General features: G+C 48.9%; 1 protein-coding gene across 1 annotated transcript in view; it reads right to left on the bottom strand.

The window, feature by feature from the left end:
• The window catches only part of LCP2 (lymphocyte cytosolic protein 2), a 44,880-nt gene extending 21,822 nt beyond the window's left edge, over positions 1-23,058 (bottom strand). The window contains exons 1-7 of the mRNA XM_082836582.1: positions 22,827-23,058; positions 18,709-18,771; positions 13,838-13,884; positions 4,216-4,281; positions 3,762-3,793; positions 3,122-3,159; positions 286-484 (exon numbers count right to left, since the gene is read on the bottom strand). Of these exons, the coding sequence (XP_082692708.1) occupies positions 286-484; positions 3,122-3,159; positions 3,762-3,793; positions 4,216-4,281; positions 13,838-13,884; positions 18,709-18,771; positions 22,827-22,904 (523 nt within the window). The 5' untranslated portion in view covers positions 22,905-23,058. The remainder of the gene's footprint in view (positions 1-285; positions 485-3,121; positions 3,160-3,761; positions 3,794-4,215; positions 4,282-13,837; positions 13,885-18,708; positions 18,772-22,826) is intronic.
• Between the last annotated feature and the right edge of the window lie 203 nt (positions 23,059-23,261).

The raw sequence follows: 23,261 nt of genomic DNA, 5'->3' as shown, positions 1-23,261 counted from the left end.
TCACTGGCAGATCAGTATCATCCACCATCAGCAATGATTTGTCTGCAATCATAAATATTTGTCCGCAAATCATAAATATTATTGATCCTCACAGCAAACCTATGTGGTCTGTATTGTTATTGTCCTATTTCAAAGATGAGGAAACTGAGGCCCAGAGAGGTGGAGTCACTCGCCCAAAGCCACACAGCAGGTTAGCAGGCATCAGCATGCCAAGCTTTCTGCTCCATGGGCGTTGGCCTCCCATACATCAGTGGGGGCTGGGGGCTGGGCTGCCAGGGCCGTTACCTATGTATATGGAGCCGGGGTTGGAGAAAGGCTTGGCAGGCAGGATGGAGTTCTGCAGAGCCTCCTCGTTGTTGGAGGGTGGCGGCTCATAATCGGCATCATCTTCCACGAGGGCCTCTTCCTCTTCATTGGGGGACTCATAGTCACCGTCATCCTCCCCATACTGATCATCATCGGGACTTTCATAGTCATCTTCATCCTGCCAACACGGTGATGGGGACAACGCGGTGTGTAGAGGTCCCTTGGCAGTAGGCGTGCCCGCATCTACTCTCTCTCTGCCAAGCCTCACAGGGGTCCTCACTTGGGGGCAGTCAGCACTAGCATGGCCCTCCCACTACACATGAGGAATACTGAGCTCAGGGAGTACAAAATCCCAGGACCAGCAAGATGCAGACGTGGGACCCCCGTCAAGGTCTTCAGACCGCTAGGCAAGTGCATTGTTCTCTACATTTTTTTTTTTTGCATAACAGAGAAAAGCAGAACAAACTGCTTTTGGAGAATACAGGAACAGAGGGATGGGAGAGCCCGCTGTTTTGAGTAAACACGTTTTTTACTCTAGACATTGCCAAGAGGAAGACTAAACATCAGGAGTGTTTGTGATGCCCCTAGTTAATTGTCAGTTCTGTTCTTAGGGTGCCTGTGCTTGAAACTTTCTTCCCTAATGGGGAAACCAGATAACCAAAGCCTGTTAACTAGAAGGCAGGTTAAGTTGTGCCTGAGAGGGGATAGTCAGGGCTGGGCTAGTCCCTTTGCTGAGAGCTGAGCGTATAAAAACGACAGCTTATTATTCGTGACATCTGGCACTGAGTGTGAAGCTGCTGTCTTGGAAGAGACTCTTCCTAAATTTTAAATGACTTGTCGTGTTTTACATAGGCTTCTCTGTGGGTCTCAGGGAAGTTAAGCCCTAGGGGCTGGGTGATTGCCTTTGAAGCAACCCATGAAAGTGGACAGTTACAGTAATGATTTCCCAGGCAGGAGTGGCACCATCAACTGTCAAGCAATGACTAGCTTATCACTCTCAGGTCAAGATCAAGTGGGTCGTAAATGAGCCCAGGGCATTTCTCTAAAGTCGAGGGCAGCGTGGAAAGAAGCGACAGGAGGTTGCAACTTGACGAGGAAAGGTGCACACTGAGAGCCTAGAAATCCTGACAACCTTACTAGGTGGCTTAAGGAAGCCTGTCTAAGGTGCTCAAGTGAAAGATGCATGTGTTAATGTTTTGACTTGCAGAATATGTATATTTCTAATATTGGAAGACGAGGTTGAGTACCTTCCCGAACTCCAAAACAGACTTCGTCCTGCCATCAGTGTTCCTATAACTTGAGAACAGAGGATGGAACCCCTGATGAATGGGAGGGACTTCAGAACCACGGCCTCAGCGCCTCTGCAGCCCATGCCGACTGCCCACTAGACCTACAGGGGCTCCCTGCAATCTCTCAGCCTGCACATCCCAGCCCTGTGGCTCCTGACTTTCCACTAGGCCTTTACCCCATATGCCCTTCTCAACAATAGACTTTTCCTCTCTGCTTCTAGAAATATTATTTTCTCCCAGTGATTTGACTTGAATATTTCTATGTGTGTTTTTGTTCCTAATCATATTCTGCCCTGTGTATGTGTTATCTAAGCTATAAAATGCTCATAGAATTGGGTTCTTCATCTCTACCCACCCCCCAGTGCCCTGTGCAATGCTGGGCACTTCATAGAACCCCAAATGTTGTAGCCAGTGGCTAGTGGAGACTCCCTGTTTACAGAGAAGATGGAGGTGGCTAGCCTCAGGCTGAGCTCACGGGAGGGACTGCACGGCAAGCAGCAGCAAAGATGCAGCTTCTGCCTAAAAATGTAAACATTTGGGGGGAAACTGGTCTATTTTCCCTTTGGAACAAAATTAATCTGTCATATTCCTTTGTTCTCACGTAGAAAGCACAGACTTAGCTAGGACTTTTTTTTTTTTTTTTTCCAAATTCAATGCTTTCTTTTACCAGAATCCCATCAGGACAAGGGATGTTTAGTGCCTGCTTCCTAAAGGCACTAGAGGCAGCCGCTTACCAGAAAGACCCCTGGACGGAGGGTGGGCGACCCGGGTCCTTGGCCTGCCTCTACCTAGACGTGTGGCTCTACGTAAGTCACGTTCTCCAGCGGGCTCGCCTGCTTCATCTGTAAAATGAGCAGACTGGGCTACGAGCCGTGATGGAGTTCTTAGCCTGAGTCTCTGGTTTCAAGCGTGGTGACTACCTATGCAGTTTCCTGGGGACAAGATGTGCAGAATTCATTAGATTCTCAAAGGCGTCATCATGACCCCTCAAATATAAAACCCAGTTGGATCAGCCCATCCCTGAGGTCTTTCCAGGGCTGAGAGTTAATTCTGAGCTCCCTTTCCCTCTGGGTCACCGGTGGGCACTTAAGCCTATGAGAAAGGCTACTTTAAATCTACTTTAGTGTAGACCGTGTGGAGGAGGGGTTTGGGGGAGGGCCCTGCTATGGAGGTGTGCACGGTGGATAACGGTGTGGTCAGCACCCCACAGCCCATGGCCGAGTCCAGCCCACTGTCTGTTGTTTGTCAAGTGAAGGGCTGGTGGCACAAAACCAAGCCCATTGATTCAGGTGTCGTCTACAGCTGCTCTCGTGCTACAAGGGCAGAGGGGAGTAGATGAGGCCAGAGACGCCGTGGATCGCAAAGCCAGAAAGTTACTAGAAGGCTCTGGCCTTCACAGAGCACATCATCTGACCCCTGGGTGGCTCTATCAGGGCCTTGCTCCTTTCAGCATCGTGCTGGTTCCTTATGACAAAGGCGCTCTGGAAACAGCTGTAAGGTGGAAGAACGGCCCACCCCATACTCACAAAGGATGACCAGCCTCCGTTGTCTTCTTCATGGCTTTCTGTGGAAGAGGATAACACCAGCATCGGTACCAAAAGGAGCCACAAGAAGGAACGTCAGAGCCGCTCCCCACTCCGGGATCCTTCCCCACCACTGCCCCATGCCAGGCCTTCATGCTACATACCTGGGGGTTAACAATTCAGTATCAGCTCTAGAATTTCTACTTGAGGGGCTCATTCTGCCAGACAGAGGCAGTGGTTCTTAACCTTTCACATGCATAAAAGTCACTTGAGAGTGCTTTAAAATATGCAGATACCCTGGGCCCTATCCCTAGAGCTTCTGATTCAGCAGGACTGAGTGGGACCCAGGAATCTGCATTTTAACAGGATGTGCAATTTAACAACGGAATAATTGCCTTAAAGACTCAGAAGCAGGAGGGCTGGCTCTGCTTAGGTGCTCAGTTCAAAGCCTGGCCCGGGTCATTCCATGCACCCCACAGAGTCCCTCACTGTGTCTCTGCAGAGGGTCCCAGCTGAGAAGGGGCCATAGCCAGGTGCCCCGGCATAGTGACATCTCTCCTCCCCTCAATCTGGACCAGCAGACAGAAGAACCAAAGCACCTGTCACCTCCTAAAGCCATTGCTCTCACCCCTGAGACCTTTACCTGTTTCCTCAGGAAACCGCTGGACTTGGGGTCTGTAAAGACAAACACATTGCATTAATGGCCCTACTGACTTAGGGAGATCTCCCTCTTTCCTCAGTCCAGCCCTGCAAGGAGAGCCCCCGGGGGAGGGTATGTCTCACCACCGAGGACCACGGTCCCCGTTGCTCTGAAACCAGGGCCAGACTACCCGAAAATTCTGGAAACCACCAAAGCCATGCTGGTGGCACAACTGGGAGCTTGTGACTGTCTGACTCTCTAGGGGAAGTTCCCCTGATGTCCCAGACACAGGGCAGGATGCAGGGCAGAGAGGAGGGGACCCCTGGACTGAAGGATCACTGCGGATCAGAAATGGGGGCCAAACCAGTCCCGTGACTCCCATTTAAAGTTAGACTTGGGTTTGAAAATTCCTTGCATTTCATTAAAGTGACACCAGGCCCTCAGCTGCCCCACTCACTTGCGTGTGAAAATGCTCCTTCTCTCTTCATTCTTGTTGATTTCTTGACTCAGCTTACTGAGAATCCTACAAGATAAAGGACAGGGGAGGTGACAAAACAGTCATCTCCCCACTGGCCCAAACTTCCTCCCACGGAGCCCTGAAGTTCCCTGATCTGTGTGACCTCAGGAACCTGGGCCAGTATTGGCCAGCCTCTGTTCCTTTGGCCTCCAGCCAGGCCCCTCCCCGTGGGGCCTCTGCTCCTCGCTTCCTGAAGAGCTTGTCACCTCCATCCCCCTACCAGTCCCTGCTCAGGAAGCTCTCTGCTGGGGCCTCGGTCTAGCTCAGAGCCCCTCTGTGGAGACTGGTCAGCTCACGCCTGGCTCCTCTTCCTCTGAAATCCTGCAGCCTTATGATCTGGACATGACCGCTGCGTATTTTATTGCGTTAGTATTCCCCGGGGCTGAGGTCCCCTGACTCTGGGTTTGGCATCCCTGTAGTGATATCTAACCTCTAAGAATCTTCAAACCATCTCCGAGACCGGGAGGAATCAGCTGCTTGCTGCATAACTCTTGACAAGAGCTCCCGTGCGCTTCTTGGGTCTGAAATCTCCTTCCATTCTCCGCTCTCTGACTCCTTCTTGGAGTGACATGGATTCTTTTTTTTTTTTTTTTTTTTTATAGCTCTTCTTAACTAATTAAGTCAAGGGCAGTGTCAACAGGCCAAAATTATGTAATTTCTAAGTCACATTTAGAATGAAAGAGACCCATTTTTACTTTTATACAAGCAAACAAATAAATCAATAAATGAAATGCTCTTTTAACGGATTCTGGTGGGGAGGTCTGGGTCTGACCTTGTCCACGATAAGGTTCACATGTCAGTACTTTATTGCTTGCTCCACTGCCTGACAGCAAGGTTACTGGCTGCTTAATCCTAATTTCTCAAGCTCTGTCAACAACAATTTCTTTTCCTTCAAAATGGGATTGCAGTTCTGTGAAATGATTTAAAGTTATTTTTTAAAAAAAGCTCTCTTAAACCCAAGCAAGAACTAAGAAATAACATCTTTCCATCTTTCTTTAGCAATCTTAGAATGGCAAAAGTTTAATATTAACCAAATTACTATAAACATTCAGGAAATATCCAGGGATGTGAGAGAATTGGAATCTCATGAAACTCAGTCAGTTTTTAACTAACTGAAGATTTTGGAAAAAAAAATGTTCATGACATGGATTCTTTTTTTTTTTTTTTTTTTTGCGGTACGCGGGCCTCTCACCGTTGTGGCCTCTCCCGTTGCGGAGCACAGGCTCCGGACGTGCAGGCTCAGCGGCCATGGCTCACGGGCCCAGCCGCTCTGTGGCATGTGGGATCCTCCGCGACACGAACCCGTGTCCCCTGCATTGGCAGGCGGACCCTCAACCGCTGCGCCACCAGGGAAGCCCTGACATGGATTCTTATAAACACTTGGTGAAGTGTGTCCGATCTAGGCCCAGCCTGCAGAGTGGGAGACTCCCTGAATCACCCACGCCCGGAGGCCACCCTTGGCCAGGACCCTCTTATTCCTTGGATGTTGTAAACTAGAAATCCCCAAACCCCAGGACAGGAAGGGCCTTTGTGAGTGGGACGGCACCTCTGGCACACCCTAGCAGTCAGCTCCAGCCTCCCTTCGCACCATTGCTGTGACCAAGGGCGCCCTCATCAGTAAACAGGCTCATGTCCCCTAGAGATCTGGGGCAGCTGGAGGAGCCTCAGACGTGATCTAGTCCAGCATCATTTTACAGACGGCACCACAGAGACCCAGACGGCGGAAGGGACCGGCCTGCACCGCGGGTTAGTGATGAAGGCCACCCTCTCCCCACCACACGCACCAGCCCCAGAAGCCAGGCTCCCTGGTTTCCAGAGCAGCACACTTTCAACACACCACATCCCGTGTCCGTGCCCCTGATGCCAGAAGCCCCCTGGGAGTGAACGAGCCTGCATCCCCTCTGGAAATGGCCCAGGGTCTACACTGCTTCTGCTGAAGTGACCACCTCAAGGTAACAAGTTTGGCCTAAAACAAAATTGCTCAGTTAGCAGAAGTAGTCTTGGCATCTACCACTTCTTGCTTCCCCCATCATCCCCCAGGCCCCCAGTCCCCCCACTTCTCCTTGCTCCCCGGGACCTGCTGCTCGGAACCCTCCAACTCATTAGAGTGACAGGATAAATGAATTGTTAATAAATCCACTGGGAACTTTAGAGGACAGAGAAGGAGGGAGGGCAGCGTTTAATCCTCCATCATAATGTCGTTGTTGGGATTTCACACTTCACTGGGAGATGCTTGGGGATGGGGCTTCCCAGTGGCCTCCTGATCACACCTGCAGGACGCTTATTCCTGGTTCTTCTGTTTCCTTTAAGCGATGGTTTTGAGAAGCTGGTGGGAGTCCCTCTCCTCCCTCCTCTGATGTGTGGTGTCCCACACCCTGGCCAGGTGCGTCTGTGATGGCCGCAGCACTCATCCCCATGCAGTCACACCTTCATTCAACAGCGCGCACTCAAGGGCTTCTAAGTGCCAGGAGCTCTGCTGGGGCTCAAGGTGCCTCAGGGAACAAAACAGAGATCCCTGCCCTCCAGGAGCTTACTTGCTAGCGGAGAGAGACAGACAATAAACAACGAACATTTAAGGAAGTGACATTCTAGGTGAGAGCTGTGTGTACACACATGCAGCAGAGGTGCGAGCTGGGTGAGGGGGGAAGGAGTGCATAGGTGGGGTGCGGTTGCAATCGAAAATGAGCAAGCCTCTGGGAGGAGGTGACTTTTCAGCAAGACCTGAACTGGGGGATGCTGGGCAGCACATCCCTGCAGAATGTAGCGGGTGGGGGGGAGGGGGGAGGGGGAGACCCTGAAGGGCTCGCACAGCTGCTTTGATCCTGAAAAGACCTCCTGCTCTCTGCAGCTCCTCTGCTTACTGGTATCTTCAGCAGCCAGGCTGGAAGCTGCTGGGCTCCTAACTGGTGAAGGAAGGAAATGTCAAACCACAGAACACACAGAAGAGCAGCACAGAACTGAGAGCAGGCAGAGCCAGAGAGGGGCTGGCAGCCCAGCCTGCAGCAAACATGGGCGCCCAGGGCCTCCTGCTTTGGGGGGCCTCGGGGCAACCTTCCCAGCCGGCTGGACCACTGCTGGGGGTGAGTGCAGAGGGTAGCAGTGCTGGTGGACAGAGCAGGAGGTTGTTGCCACCTCTGTGTGCAAACCTTCAAGGTTGTCCCCGACTCCCACCTCCCCAGAGGACCGAGTGACAGTGAGTGGTCAGAGGTGACTCATTCCCTGTCTTCCCCACAAACCCCAGGCCATACTCAGCACCAGGGGGAAAGGCAGAGGGGGCTGGGCAGCTGGTAGACACAGTTCTCTCTGCTTCATCTGTTGTAGCCCCAGAAGTGGAGCGAAATTTTCCACAGGAAGTCAGGCCATGGCAGGAGACAGAATCCTGCCATGACCTGGGTTGCAGCCCTGTTGCATCCCTTAGCTTGCTGTGTGATGGGGGCCGGTCTTTGACTTCTCAGTTGAAGGCCTCTTCTGGTGATGTTAGAAGGTACAGAGGGTGGGACGGTGGGTCCTTGTTGAGTTTGACTGCAGCACCCTGCCCAAGGGCAGTGTGACCTCAGGCAAGGCATTTGCCCACCCCCCCCCACCCCCCCCCACCCTGCTTGGCCTGGATTCCTCTTCATCAGCAAAACAAGAGGGTTGGCCCTACTTAGAGAATCCGTGATCGGCCTGACCATAGAGATTACATGTTACAGACACTGAGCCCACTGGTGACATAACCCATCGGAGCCTCCAGGAGAGATGCCTCGGGGTGCGGGTGGGGTGTGGCAGTAACACAAGCACCCTGGTAACATGGGTGATTCCTACCGTCTGCAAAGGTTGTGAAATCACTCCTGTCATTCTGGTATTCTTGGAATTGTTTTTTTTGTTTGTTTTTTTTGTTTTGTTTTGTTTTGTTTTGCGGTACACGGGCCTCTCATTGTTGTGGCCTCTCTCGTTGCGGAGCAGAGGCTCCGAACGCGCAGGCTCAGCGGCCATGGCTCACGGGCCCAGCCGCTCCGCGGCATGTGGGATCTTCCCGGACCGGGGCACGAACCCGTGTCCCCTGCATCGGCAGGCGGACTCTCAACCACTGCGCCACCAGGGAAGCCCCTGGAATTGTTTTTTAAAAACAAAAAAATGGAGGAAGAGGACAAGGAAAAGGAGATGGAGGAAGAGGAGGGCGAACGAGGTAGGGCAGCAGGAGCAGAATACGGGATCTGAGTCTGTCTTGACGTGGTCCCTGTAGGATTCTCCCAGGAGACCTGGGGCTCCCTTTCAATGGTCCCTATACTTCAGCAGCTGTGGGTAGAGGGTCTTGAAGTGCGTCTTGAAGTCAACTTTGCTGATCACACAGAAGAAGGAAGCTATGAAAGAAAGACAGGCAGGCAGAAAGGAAGTCAGGGAGGAAGGAGGGAGAGAGGAAGGAAACAGAGCAGATAGAAGCTATCAGAGCCCACAGCACACAGTAAGAGTCGATATTATTTCGTGAACACTCTATTCTTGTTGCCTGTGTTGTCACATGTACCAGCACACAACTTAAATGTATTTCTTACCAAAACTTGCATAGCCTGAGCTTTAGATGAGCTTCCCCTGTCTCCCACGAGGCTGGGAGCTCGGGGGGGAGGCGGGGAGTTGCTCCCCTGACTCTGTTTCAGGGGCACGCTAGTCTCTCCCATGCCCAGAATTGGGCAGAAGTCTGCATTTGCTCCACGCTGCCCTCTCCGGCTCCTCAAAGCCTCTCTGTCCTCTGACACCACCTCTGTGACCCCTGGCCCGCCTCCCAGCCCACATTCTCTGTCCTAAACTTGCGCTCGCTCTGCGTGTCACCCTTCTTTAAAGGAACAAAACTCCTCCTTTAAAAGTCAGCCAAAGTGAGAGAGTGGCATGTAATATATACACTACCAAACGTAAAATAGATAGCTAGTGGGAAGCAGCCGCATAGCACAGGGAGATCAGCTCGGTGCTTTGTGACCACCTGGAGGGGTGGGATAGGGAGGGTGGAGGGAGACGCAAGAGGGAGGGGATATGGGGATATATGTATACGTATAGCTGATTCACTTTATTATAAAGCAGAAGCTAACACACCATTGTAAAGCATTATACTCCAATAAAGATGTTAAAATAAAAAAAAAAAGTCAGCCTCCTTGAACCAAGAACGAAACCTTCCAAAGTTCTGTCCTGTCACCTGAGAAGCCAGGGAGACGCCAGGACATGGGTCTCAGGACTCAGGCCTCCGTGTAGAACCAGGCACGTGAGGGGGAAACAAGAATTTAAGGGCACAGCAGGGTCTCCCCACTTCTCAGGCATGTCCTCCGCCTGACAGTTTTATTTTAATTGTACTTCACAGTCGTCTGGGTAGTAGCCAAGAAGAATTATCCCCACTTTTACCAACAAGGAAAGCAAGGCGCTGGGGAAGTGTTTGTCAAAGGTCCCATGATGGTTTTTACATGGAGCTGAGCCAGAAGTCAAGTGTCCTGGGTTCGCACCGGGGAAGAGGAGGGGCAGTCGGTGGAGAGGACGCACTTTTCATGCGGGGAGGACAGGGCAGCTGGACGGGGATTAGCCAGTGAATGGGAGCGGGGAGGCGCGTGTGAGAGAGGGACCTTGTCACTGTCTCCATCCTGCTGGGGGCTGGGCACGTTCTTTCATGGGCACAAGAATGTCATGTTCAGCCCTGGGGCCCTCCTCCATCCTTCCTCCCCCATCATCCGCTGTCTTTCTATCTTAGGTAGGCACTGAGTAGATGAGACAGGAGGCTGTCTCTGAGGTTAGGAGACCGACAGCCTTATCAGAAGACAGACAAATGAACAGGCATGCCTGCATTACCTCTCTGATTGGATCTTAGCTTTTCCCAGCCTAGCTTCACTATCGGTAAATGGGTACAGTGTGCTTTAATGTTATAAACAGAATCATCCAATGCCTATGTGCTGCCACCACCACATTGCTGCCCTCTCCTTATTTTTTAAGTTACACTATATTATTTTAAATATAAAACTTATAGCATTAAAAAAAACACTCCAAATGGTCATCAACAGATTTTATCACGTGTTCTATCGATTTAACCAGAGCACGCTCAGCTATACCATTGGTGTTAGGCTAGGTCCTCTAAAAGGAGGTTAACATTGTTTTATTTTAAAACCCTCCTCCATTACATTTTCCTTGATGTCTGTGGGAAAAACTATGTCCTGAGAGAGCGACTATATCTTCAGACAGAGAATGCTTCCTGGCCAGAACCTGCCTGCTTACAAAATCTATTTAGTACTGACTTTTTAAGCATCAGGGAAGGAAATTGAGGTATGCAGAGGAGTGTCATCTTGTTTTGGTCTGCTGTACCTAAACACAATTTCTTTTCTATAACCCTTTAGGGTAATGATCCAGGGCAAATGAACCTGTGTACGAGGGAATGGAACAAATAAGCACTGATTACCTCTACTCATCAAGGACGGCGCCAGGCAGCTTATATGTGGGCTGTCTCCTTCATATACACCGTTCCCTGAGAGTTCCTTCTTTCTCATCTATCGATGAGGAAACTGAGGCTCAGTGTGTTGAAGCAGCTTGCCTGAGTCCCACAGTTGGTAGGAGGCAGAGCCCACCTTAGAACCCGGATCTCCCTTGCTCCAAAGCCCATGCCTTTCTATTCTTTCATCCTCCCCAGTTAGCAGGATAAAATAATGAGTAAACATCTGAAATTGTGCTCATTGGGATTTTGCATAAAATGGTTAGAATAGCTAACACATCTTCAGTACATTTTATTATTTCCCCATTATTTCCTCTAACGTTCCCACTGGCCCTTTGAGATATGTTCTATTATTGTCCCCATTTTACAGATGAGGAAGCTGAGGCTCAGGGAACTCAGATAACTTGTCCACAGACTCACAGCTAGTGAATGGAAGAATTTAGTCTCAAGTTGTCTGACCTCAGAGCCTGCATTTTACTCACTAAGATCTCCTGTCTGCCTGTTCAGATCTTAAATAATATCCTTTAAAAGAATGAGCCCATGCAGTTCATGTAACCCATTCCTTCGTTTTATAGACTTGGAAACTGAGGGCAGTCTAGGACTCATCCCGGGCACAGAGCTCACAGAAGTAGAGATGGAATTGGTATTTATTATACATTTATGCCAGGGACGGTCACTATCAGATTCACCTAATCAGGGCAGCCCGGACCTTCCCCAGATGCCTTCCCCATCACTCCCCACGTTCACCCTTCGTGTTCCATGGGCAGGCCCCATAGCTTGTCTGGGGCACACATTCAAGGACCTCAGAGTGAGATTTTACTGCAGGCCAAGTTGTTTAAGTTTTCAAATAACTGAAGAAATATCCCACACCTCTACCTCACCCATGTGAGTGTTCAGAATCGTTCTTCTGCATTAACTAGCAGTTGCTTCTCACGCCACCTCCTTCTCCTGACTCTCAAACATACAGATGTCAGCTGAGCTCAGCCTTAAGGTCAAAAAGGATCTTCCCTGTTAAAAGTGCCTGCCTCATCGCTTTTCTTCTGCTGCTCTGATGAAATCCCCTCCTTCCAGCATCTTCATAGCCACAGCCTAGGAGAAGGTCCCATCTCATAGTGGGATCACAGCTGTCATCTCCTAACTGGGTTCCATGCCTCCAGCTGAGCCCTCCTCTGACTCATCTTTACCTGCCCCCGGAAGAGTCAAGATGCAGGCTTGACCTAGTGTCCTCCCTGGTGAACTCACTTCACCAACACTCTCAGACTCCTTAGAATGGCTCAAAGCATCCTTCAGAATTGTGACCCGGCACTGTGGTCTCTTTACTTTTTACTTCCCCATGTATACGCCACAGCTGCTCTGACCTACTTGCAGTTCCAGTAAAGGCGCTGGTGCCATGCCTTCGCAATATAGTCCCCATTTCTAGAATGTCCTTTAACCATTTTTCATCTGATCACTCCTAATGCATTTCAAGATCCAAGTTAAGTTCCCTTCTTCCCCAAAGTCTTTCCTAATGCCGTATCTTGATTTTAAAACTCTGTGTGGACCAAACTTAACGTGTCTGCAGGCTGACTCTGGCCCACCAGCCACTAATTCTCACTCCTGTGTGTTAAGGTCTCTCCTTTACATGGAACTATGGTCTTTTTCTAGAGCATCACATTTCTGTAGTTATAGAAATGTTCTATATCTGTACTCTCCAATAGAGTAGTCTCCACTATATCTGGCTTTTGAGCCCTTGAAATGTGGCTAGTGCCTCTGAGGAACTGAATTTTTAATTTAATTTAGATTTAAATAGCCATTTGTGTCTAGAAAAAACTCTAAAGAAGAACAAGGGTTCTTCAACAATAGTTGTCCCTGGAGATAGGCGGCACCAAAGGCAAATCCTTATTCCTTTCTTTTTCTTTTCTTTTTCCCTTTTTTTTCCCTTTCTTTTTCTTCGCCCTTCCCAATGAGGGAAACTGGAGAGTCATATTTTCCTTATTTGAGCTCCCTGGCAGTCTACCTACACATGGGACTTTTCAACCTCCTACTTCATTGACCTACTTCCCTTTTATCATTGTGAGCTCTGAGACTTTTAGAGCAAGAGAAAGGACCTCAGAGGATGTCTAGAGTACAGATCTCAAACTGGTGGCCCCCAGACTAAATGTAACCCAGAGATATGTTCACTTTGGCATTCACAACATTTGAAGATATTTGAGCAACATTTAAAAATTGAGATACATTGCATAAAACGGATATTTCTTGCTACTTTTGTTAAGTTCGAAGACTGGGCATCACTGGGTCCACGTTGACTGGAGTTGAGTAGCTGCGGCTCCCTTTGGATGGAGACTATGATTCCAATTTGCCACAGTCTCCACCACTCCCTGTTGTTCACCAACAATGAGGCTTTGTGCTGATTACCCCTTTTATCATCATAATCGTGCTATTATTTTTCTTACAGTGGAGAAATAGTTCTCCATATCCATGCTTTATTCAAAGGTGGAAAATGATAGGGCTTTGTACTTTTCAACCTGACCCATTTCACCCATTTCTATTAGCTGTCTGGCTCCTATAAGCATTTGCGTGTAGGGCTCCTACTTGAGGGACAGAAAACCCATGGTACAATAGGCACACTGCAACTTCCCGTTTCAGCGCCCATGTCACACCCAAGAAATGGCCCCCCTTTCCTCAGAATTCTTCTCAGCACGATGCCTGGGACAGCCATTCCAAACAGTCAGTACTGACAGACAAAAGGAAGTTCATTGCCATCCTTCATCGGATCCAACTCTCTCATTTTACTGAGGTCCAGAAAACTAAAGCAATGACTGAGTTGGTGATGACACCATGAGGAAATCTCAGATCTTTGATTCTAGTACTATTTTCAAAGGCCAACCCACCCCACTGGGAAGAGAGGAAATGAAAACGTGGTCCAGAGTCAGGCTTATCTTTGGCAAGAGCAGCCAATACACCAGCTGGGCTAAATCTGTTATTTCTTTTTCTCAAGTCATCTTGTAACTTCTCTTCACTAAACCCTGTCCTTGCCTTCACCCTTCCTCCTCACTTTCTTATTTCAAACCAACAGTGATAGATAACTGACTCAGCTCCCCCTGGACTAATCCCCATTCTACCCAAGGAATGAGGGGGTGTACTTACGGCACCCGGAGCTTAGGGAATTTCTGGATGTCATTCTCTGCCAGGTTCTGAAATGAAGACAGCAGTAGGTTACAACCCACAGGAAAGGGTTCTGGGCCTGGTGAGTAGAGTATGGTATGAAACAATAGGGAACAGTGGGGACTGCAGCAAACTGCAGAGTACACCCCACTCATCCATCCAAAGCGGGCAGCTTCTAGATGGTGCATAAAAGCCTGTGGGCCTAGTGTTGCCAGATCTTTTTCAAAGGGAATCCCGAAACCTGGATCTTATATGAAATGTCCTGAGTTCTAAATATTGACAAATAATTTTAACTGAAGCAAACAGCAAACACTATGAGAGCCAAATCTGTGGGACTACACAGGACTTGTTTTGTGGGCTGAACTTGGCCATGTCATGACATCTTTCTTAGACTCCAGGGCCCCTCTCAGCAGCCGTATGGAGCAGCTATGAGAAGCCAGCCTGGAGAAGGCATCTGTGCCCTTATAACATCATCACACCCCAACTGCCTCTTTCACCAGGGTTATTAGTAGAATTCTCTAGATGTAAGGATGCAATAAAGAGACTGTCCAGAGGGAACCAAGAGGGGAAAGGAGAAAGAAACGCGTATTTGTGAAGAACTGACTTTGGGCCTCTCCTTACAGCATCTTGATTAATCCTCACATCAACCCTGTGATGTAGAAACTACCAGCATCATTCCCATTTTAGTGAGAAAGCTGTGGCCCGGGGATGTAAAGGGATTCCAGGTTGTAGGTGATGGAGGTGGCACTGGGACCCTGCTCTATGGCATCCAATGTCTATTTTCTTCCTGCAAGCTTCACTTTTATCATGTCCAAGCCCTTTGAGGGTCCCAGTGACCTGTGCTGGGGGCAGGTGGTGAGAGAAGAAGGCACCTGAAAGGGAGGAGGAAGAAAAGAGGGTGGGCACGCTCTCCATAGAACCAATGCCGAGGCAAGGAAGGGGCCTCCTTAACGTTCTAATTGAGGTCAGAATCCCAGTGGTTAGAGTGGGAGCTCTGAAGTCAGACGGGCTGGTTTGGAATCTTGGTTCCTTCACTTAGCAGCTGTCTGACTTGAGACAGACGTTTAGTCTCTCTAAGCCTCAGTTTCCTTATCTGTATAATGGGAAGCGTAATAATATTAATAGCCCCGTTTCAGGGGTTGTGAGGATTGAATGAGATGACGTATGTCCTGTGCTTGGCTCAGTGCCTGACATACCTTTTGTGAGTGATAAATGGAGGTTAGGTGAGTAATTTCTGTCCCGGGGGAGGGAGCAGCTGGGGTCTGGCTGGCTCTTGGATGTTAGTGTCTTTGCTTCTACTTCCGCTCTGGGCTGGGAGCTGCCTGGCAGGTTGTTGGCTGCTTTCTGAGATGAGCTGGGCAAGCTTCCTTTTAAGCACAGGGCCTGGGGCATCTTAGCAATGTGCTTATGGCCTCATCTGCTCCACTTCTTAGGAGCAGTGTCTGACCCTGCGGCAGGGCTGGGGGGGGGGGGGGAGTTTGCCAAGAGTCCTGAGACAATCAGGTCTTTGGTCAAAATTCTTAACTTCTTTTATTTATTTTTGCATCACTGAGCTATGGCATCCCCTCCCTCCAGAGCCACCTCCTCAGGGAGGATACCAAGACTCTTGTTCAGAGTGTGGCATGATGAGTGGAGGACTTCCTGGGAGTTGCCAGAGGGATGAATGCTGAGAACTGGGCAGTTTCTGTTCTGCTGAGTCAAGGACATAAGCTGAGGGGATTTCAGGAAGCATGTGAAGGAGAAGGTGAGCATGTGAGCATGGCTGGAGACATAGAGGCAGAGGATATTAGGAAAGAGAAAGGCCTTTAGCAAAGTCTGGAAACTCTGGGTTACTTGTACAATGACTTGGAGTTAGACTTGTGGCTTCGCAGGAATACACTTATACGCTGAGTGTGTCCTCAAGAGAGACACGAGAGAAAGGAAAGCTGAGAATTGGACCCCACCTGGAGAGGCAATGTGGCAGGGACTGCTGCTTGCCTACCCAATATCCACTCTCTTTCTCCCTTACTGATGGGACCCGGATTTTGTTCAGGGCAGTAAATGTGCCCAGTTCAAAATATTTAACACCCTAGACTCCCTTGCATATGGCCAAGGTCACGGGACTCCGTTGCAGCCAGTGAGATATAACCTGAAGTCTAACTGGATAAAACTTTTGGGAAAGTCTCCCTGAAAATAAGGGGGAATGCATTCCCCATGCACTTCTGCATTTTTTATTCTTTGCCCTTCCCCCCTTCCTCCTGCCTGGAATGCAGATGTGATGCCTGGAGATGGAGTAGCCATCTTGTAATCATTAGGACAGAAGCCACCAACGGTTTCCATTGGCCGGATGGGGCCTGAGTTCTTGATGACTTCCTTTAGCAGCTCACCAGCCTCGAGTGCGTAACTCTATATTTCTTATCTTGAGAAAGATAGGCCCCTATTTGGTTAAGCCACTGTGGTTCAGTTTCTGTTTCATGCAGCCGCACACCTTTCTAACTGACACAGCTTCCAAGCACATGGCCTCCTCTTCTTCAAGCTTCTGGAAGCGCAGCACCCCTATTCCCTCACCAGACTTCTCAATGGAAAACGAAATGGCAGCAAAACAGATTCAAAGGGCCTGCTAGATCCTACACTGAAGAAAGGAGGAAGGAACGAAGGAAGGAAGGAAGGAAGGGGGGGAGGGAGGGAGGAGGGGAGGGAGGGAAGGAAGGAATCAAAGAAAGAAAGAGGAAGGGAGGGATAGAGGGATACAGACTGGGGTCTTCCACTTCTGCTTCGAATAGCAGAATGGTCCTGGATATTATAAAGCTGGAAAGGGTGAGATACAACCTGAAGTCTAACATCTCATATAGATGAGATATTACAGCTCAGATCAGAGCCCAAGTTGTACCCAGAGCACCTGGGGCGGAGAGTGGTCTCAGCAGAAGCTGCCGGATCAGGTCTGGGTTCTGCTGCCCGCTCTCCTGGCTCCTCGAGCCCCTCTTTCCACTTCTTCCTATTTGCACAGTGATTAGAGCATGCAGCATATTCTCTGAGGGCCTGACAGGTCCCAGATATTGGGGCAGAGGAGGCAAGGCTCCTCGACCAAGGCAACAACCCTGTCCTAACAGGCCTGAAGCTCACAAGGGGAGCATTGGGGGGACTCCCAGAGCTGGGAGGGACTGTCACCCGCTACCACCCAGTCCAATGTGCTCTGTTAACAGAGGAGGGAGCAAGGAGAAGCTCAAGAGGGCAAGTGCTTATTCAAGGTGACCCAGGGCATCAGGACCACAACTGGGACCATCCTCAAGAAAGATGTCTTACTCTCTTTCGACTCAGCCCTGAGAAGTCTCTGTTCTCAGTGCTAAAGGCATCAGAAGGAAATACTCAGATTCAGCAGTAATTTGCAAAAAGAAGAACAATAAAACTACCAGAACTCTACTGGCTCAAACCTCAGTATAAAGAAATAGCCTTGTTAAAAACTTATGCATGGTTAGATTAAATTAAATGTGTGCTTTAGTCCAATTACTAGGTGTGTGACTTAGAATAAGTCACATCACACCTCTGTACATGTTTCTTCAGTTGCACCTGAGGTGGTTGGAGCCTTCCTGAAGATAACTTCCTGCTATAAAACAAGCTTCTGGAAGGCAGAAAACACATTTTAATCATCTCTATATTCCCAGCGCACGGCATGGTCTGGTATGTAAAAGGAGTTCAGGAACATGCTTGTCAAGTGAATGACTGAATGGTTTAGGTGGGACAGTGAATAAACATGTCTTACGTGGCACATGAAAACAAAACTCAGACCAAAAGGGGCACAGGTTTGGTCTTGGCATGAGACTTAAGAACTGACCAGAAAGGAACACATGACTATGGGTGGTAGTGAGCTCACTATCACTGAAGGAATTCAAGAAGCTCTTGGTGGCAGAGATGCAATACAGGAAATGGACTGGTGTGCTGGGTGGAAAACTAGAACATGCGCCCTCTCTGGCCCCTTCCAACCCTGAAGTCTCATGGTTCAGTTCCCTCACTGCTGCTGACTAGGTCTTACAAGGAAACACAGCTTAACTTGCCCCCCGACTCCAAATCCAATTTGGGAACATCTACCCCATGAGACCTTTGAAGTCTTTTTCCTACTTCTTTTTTAAATGATGAAGGAACATGACCAGAAGGGATAGATTGGTGCAGCCAGGGTCTCTCTTACCCATTGGCAAAGGTGTCATTTTAGGGGAAATGCTCAGACCACCGCCCCAGCCACTACCCAGTGCCTCTAACTCCACCAATTAGAGCTGCATCCCTTTCTATGTAATGGCTTAGTCCTCAATAACAGCTGCATCTTAGTCTTACGCTTGAAGCTTTTTGCAATATAATGGAGTGGAGAAAACCATACCCCATGTGTGTTTAATTGGCACAAAACCAACTATGTGAATTTAGTAGAGAAAGAGGGACATATTGAAATAAGGAGGGTGATTCTACCCTTTATTCTAGTCAGTGAGTATGTACCCCAGAGTGAGAAATAGAGAAAGAGAATCTTCTATTCTCCCATACGATCATTTTCCCCCTTGGCCTTCTCAAAGTATGAGCGGTATTTGAATAGATTTTCAAGAGGCGTGTGTGTGTTAACTATAATTGGATTCCTCCTTATACCTTGACTTTAGAATGTACCTTGGTATGGGTGAAAAATCTGGGAGGTATCCTAAATAGGAAGGATCCTGAGAGGTGATGAGAGAGGCGTTCATACAAAACTGAAGAAGGCCACGGGCTGTGTGGCGATCCTGAAGACAGGCATTGCCCCTGGGCATCCCCAGGGACAGGGTAGCCCAGTTGGCCCTGCAGCCATTGATTAAAGTACAGGACAGCTTTGGTCTCAATGGGTCAGACTAGCCAGCGCTCACCAAAAACCGCAGCCCGTCGATGTGATATTTCTTCACAGCCTTTTCACAGTCCCTGTAGTTCAGCTGAAAAAGAGGAGGGGAGGTGCTGTCAGTGCGGGCAGTTCGTGCCATTGGTTCCCATCCCTTGCCTGCCCTAGAAGCTTAGCGATTTGTGGTACTTGTGGCTAGCCAGGTCCCTCACTCCCCTCCCCTGTCTAACAGAGGGGCCCCATCCCTACCTCAGCCCTGCTTTCACTAACTAACCCCTTGGGACTCTCTGAAATGGAGAAATTGCCTGTCTAAGGCCTTGGGGCCAACCCCTAAGGGTTGGGGTACAGAAAGAGCGCCTTCAGAGCTTCAAAGGGATGGCCATACGCTCCTCTAGCAGCAGAAAAGAGCTGAAAGAAGAAAATAAATGGCATCTATCATCTCGCTACCCAAAGACAACCTCGGTGAAAATGGCGGTGTCTTTCCTTCAGTGGGTTTTCCTAAGCATCTTTCTAAACATAATCGAGGTTATCATTCGTATTCAACCTGGTTATCTTGACTTTTCCTCCTGAAACATACAGGCACTGCTTCATGTTATTACAAACTGATTTTGAACATTATTTGAGTTTGCTCCCTATTGCTGAACATTTAAGTTGTTTCCCAAATTGCTGTTCTAATAATGATGATAGAAACTTCTAGCAATTACTGAACACTTGCTATATGGTAGGCACTGTTCTAAGTATTTAAACCAATTTTAAGTCATTTAAGCCTTATGTTTTTCAGATGGAGAGTCAAAGGCACAAAGAGTCAAGTAACTCGTATAAGGTTCCATGGGTAGGCAGGTGATAGAGGTGACAACCGGGCTTCGGAGCAAGGAATGTTCTCCTTTTAGTTAATAACAGTAAAACTTACATACAGTAAGTGAACAGATTTAAGTGCAGCTTAACATACCAGATCAAAAAACATCAGGGATATTCTTTAACATACAGCTTTTTCTTCTATGTTATGTAGTTGAAGTTAGATTCTCAAAATAGAATTATAGAATCAAAAGGAATGAACATTTTTAGGGCCTGGTTGCTTTCCTAGAGTCACATCAGTTGACAATTGAAGCAGGTGTCTGTTTCACCTCGCCCTCAACAACATAATCATTTCTATTTGAAATATCTCTAAATTTGATGTTTCTAGATAGAGTATTTAAGGTAAAATATTTGTCCTTGAGAATTCTAGCTTCTCCTCTCAAGTATGGGTCTCACAGTCTGTGGCAGCCTTCTTTTGGGGCAAACTTCACATCATGACCTTTTCTTATGGCCAACAAAACTAAAGAGTGAGAGCAATTGTTGTAACCTCATGGCCTGACAGGGTAGGACGAATATTAGAAAGCTCAGAAAAGGCGATTTAGCAGTCATATAGAAAGCAAGCAGTCTCTGCAGGGCCCCAAACACCCCTTTTATGCATAAGCCGTGAGGTGACATGGTTCTTGGAATTTTCGACTGCCTTTAATTCATCATTTTAACTGTCCTCATCATCAGCTGAATCTCTGATTTTGCAGAGTGCTGACCTGGACTCTAGATAGACAGACAGTCCTGCAGACTGGGGCCTGCCTGGGAGTTTGATTCTGAGCCAGTAATGTCTAGGCCAGAGGGTGAGACTCTGTTCTTTTAGCAAACGCTTAGACGATTCTTAGGAGTGCCCAGCTTTGGTTGGTGCTGGTCTAGAGCAGGTACCTGGTGTTGCAGATGGGACCACTGAGGCCCAGAGAGGGGAAGGGACTGGCCTAAGGTCACACAGTGAGTTGGGGACACAGCTAGGATTAGAATTTATGGCTCTGAGCCAGAGTCTTCTCCACTGCATGGCCCAGGGATGCCTTCCTGCCAAGTCAAAAGGAATTGGAGGAGTTAAAGAAATAGAAAACATGACCTCAGTCCTCAGGGTCTTACGTTCCAGACAGAGGATGAGCTGCACGTATTTGAGACAGTAAGACACAAAGGCCCACTGCTCTGCATGGAGTCCCCAGCTAGGGCCCAGTGAATAGGGCAGGAGAAAGGGAAGACTGAACATGAATTGGCCCCCTGTCTCTGCTGGAGGCCTCACACACGTATTTCCTTTATTTCTCCCAACAATCCCATGAGGTTAGTCACTGTTACTATCTCTGGTTTACTGACGAGGAAGCCGAGGCACAGAGGTGAAGTAAAAAAAAGGAGGGTCACCAAGCTAGCAGGTGGCAGAGCCAGGATTCAAACCAAGGTGTGTCTGACTCCAGAGCTGGCCGGGGAAGTGTCTCCAAGGAGGACCTGGCCCCAGTGCTTCATTAGAAATGACACCTGCTAACAGGACTTTTGCTGGCCAAGATCCGTCCCCAAATGACTCCGCAGTCAGTCCTCTGCGTTTTCCCTCTGGGGGAATTGAGATGTTCACGTTTGACGGATGTCTACCTGGATCTGTGGGTTCCTGGATCACAGGTGCCCCTCAGTCTCCTCATTCCTGCCTTCAGTCCCGTCATTCTGGGAGGGGAAAGCTGTCCAGATTCTGTGGACTTGACCTGGAGTCTGGACTCTCCAAGAAGAACATTCTCCCTTCCTCCAACTCAGGCAGAGAGCCGTCCTCCTGAATCATCCCTGACCTATAGTCCAGCTCTCTCTACGAAGGGGAACTTTACCTTTGGATTCTGCAGCTGCTGTACTATCTGTGTAATTCTCCTTCCCACATTGGAGATGGGGCCTATCTGTGCCTCTCAGCCCATCCTCAGGTATGCCTTGTTAATTCTCAATTCTTTTCTCCTTTCTTTATTGAGGTAATATGCCGCTTTATAGCATCTTAGCAAATTTCACTTGTGGCCCTAATTTATTTGGTCTGCATTTAAGAAAAGTATTTAGAAAACTCTTTCAAAAGTCAGTTACCTCAGTGACCTTTGCACCCACCGTGCTGAAAGCTAAGTTTATTATGACCTTTTCATAAGGGAAAAATAACAGAAAGGAGATGCACAAAAAGCAGAAAGTAACAAGATCTGTGGGCTGTGCTTCTATCGTGCCACACCCAATTCAACATTTTCACATTTTTCTTAGGGAAGAACAGTTGTGACAGGAAATACCTTGGTACCGTATGGACCCCAAATTAGACCATGTGTCCCTGGGAGCCTACTCCATCCCAGGAAAAACAAGAAGTTGACTTAGACAACCTCTAAGGTCTTGACCTAAAATCTTATGCTTGTGATAATCTGGAGTAACAACTGAATCTGATGCCAGCCTCCAGAGGTGGGGGTGTTAGAAGCTCAATTGTCCCTCACGAGACATCGTATCCCTCGGACAGGGATAGAGGGTCCCTGAGTCATGTGACTTGGGATCTGCCCAAGCAGACATGTGACCTGTGGTCCCACCAGCAGATGACCAAACACAGGGATCCTTGAGCACCTTCAAGGCTGGGAGCCAGGACAGCAACACTCAGCTCTGCCACAGCTTGGCCCCTGACCCTTCCTGGCCAACCTTCTCCTCTTCAGGGGCCTCAGTTTCCCCAGCTATAGTCTGAGGCTCATGTCAGTTTCCTAGCCTGCCTCATAAGACCCCCATAAAGCTCCAGTGACACTCTGTCCAGGTAAAGGCTTCAACAGCCCTCTTTCAAGGTCATGAGCAATGACTTGCCCTGACGCCATCTCCAGCATCATTCATCACAGCCTCCAACCTTTCCTTTCTTCTCTCCTACCCCAGGACTCCATATCTCCCCTTTCTAACAAGTAGCCTTGATCTCACTAGTTGTTACAGCAGTTCTGAGTCTCAGAGAAAGGACTTTGAAACCAGACAGGTGTGACTAGAATCCCACCTCTGCCACATGCAGTCCCTGGGGCTTTGGGCCAGTTAGCCTCCTTGAGCTTATGTTGCAGCTGAGCTGGGAGGACAGCAGTCTTGGAGAGGGTTAGATGGGACTGTGCCTGAAGAGCACAAACTCGAGCCCTGGAACACAGTAGATATTTGTCCCTCTGAGGGCCTCCCATCTCCCCAAAATGCATTGCCAGAGTACTCAGTGGTGCTCACTCAACTGGCGAGGTTGCATGGAGTTGGAAGTTCCACTGCTATCTTTCAGAACACTCTCATGTTCTGCCCAGACTCCATCTTCAAGCCTCTGCCCAGCCCTACCACCCCCAAAACATCAAGGCTCACCTTCTTGAAATAGTCTGCAAGGGTGTCAGGGTCCCAGGCCAGGACCTCAGAGCGAAAGGGCACGTTCCTGAGTGCCATGGTTGCTCTCCTGGGACGAAGCTCACAAACTGAGCATGGGTGTTGCACCCATGGACAGAGAACCCCAAATCCAGAGCGTGGAGGCGTCTTCGACTCTTCCAACTCCCAGGTACCCTCTGGAAAAGCTCTGCTGGAGCCGATGTCCTTTCTGCTATAGCCAGATCCCAGAAAGCAACGGCTTCCTCTGAGAACATATATGGTCTCTTCTCAGAAAACGACTCAGCAAGTTTCCTTTACCACTTCCTCTACTGGGCTCTAAATAAGTAAACAAGGAAGCCCAGCTCTGGGGGCTTGCGAGGCAGAGAGAGCTACAGGCTGGTAATTCCCCACTGGCCCCATCTACCCCAGCCCAGTGGG

The sequence above is a fragment of the Leucopleurus acutus genome (assembly GCF_964270905.1).
Source record: "Leucopleurus acutus genome assembly, chromosome: 3".
NCBI lineage: Eukaryota > Metazoa > Chordata > Mammalia > Artiodactyla > Delphinidae > Leucopleurus > Leucopleurus acutus.
The sequence above is the reverse complement of the archived record's forward strand: the minus strand, read 5'-3'. Positions and strand labels throughout refer to the sequence as shown.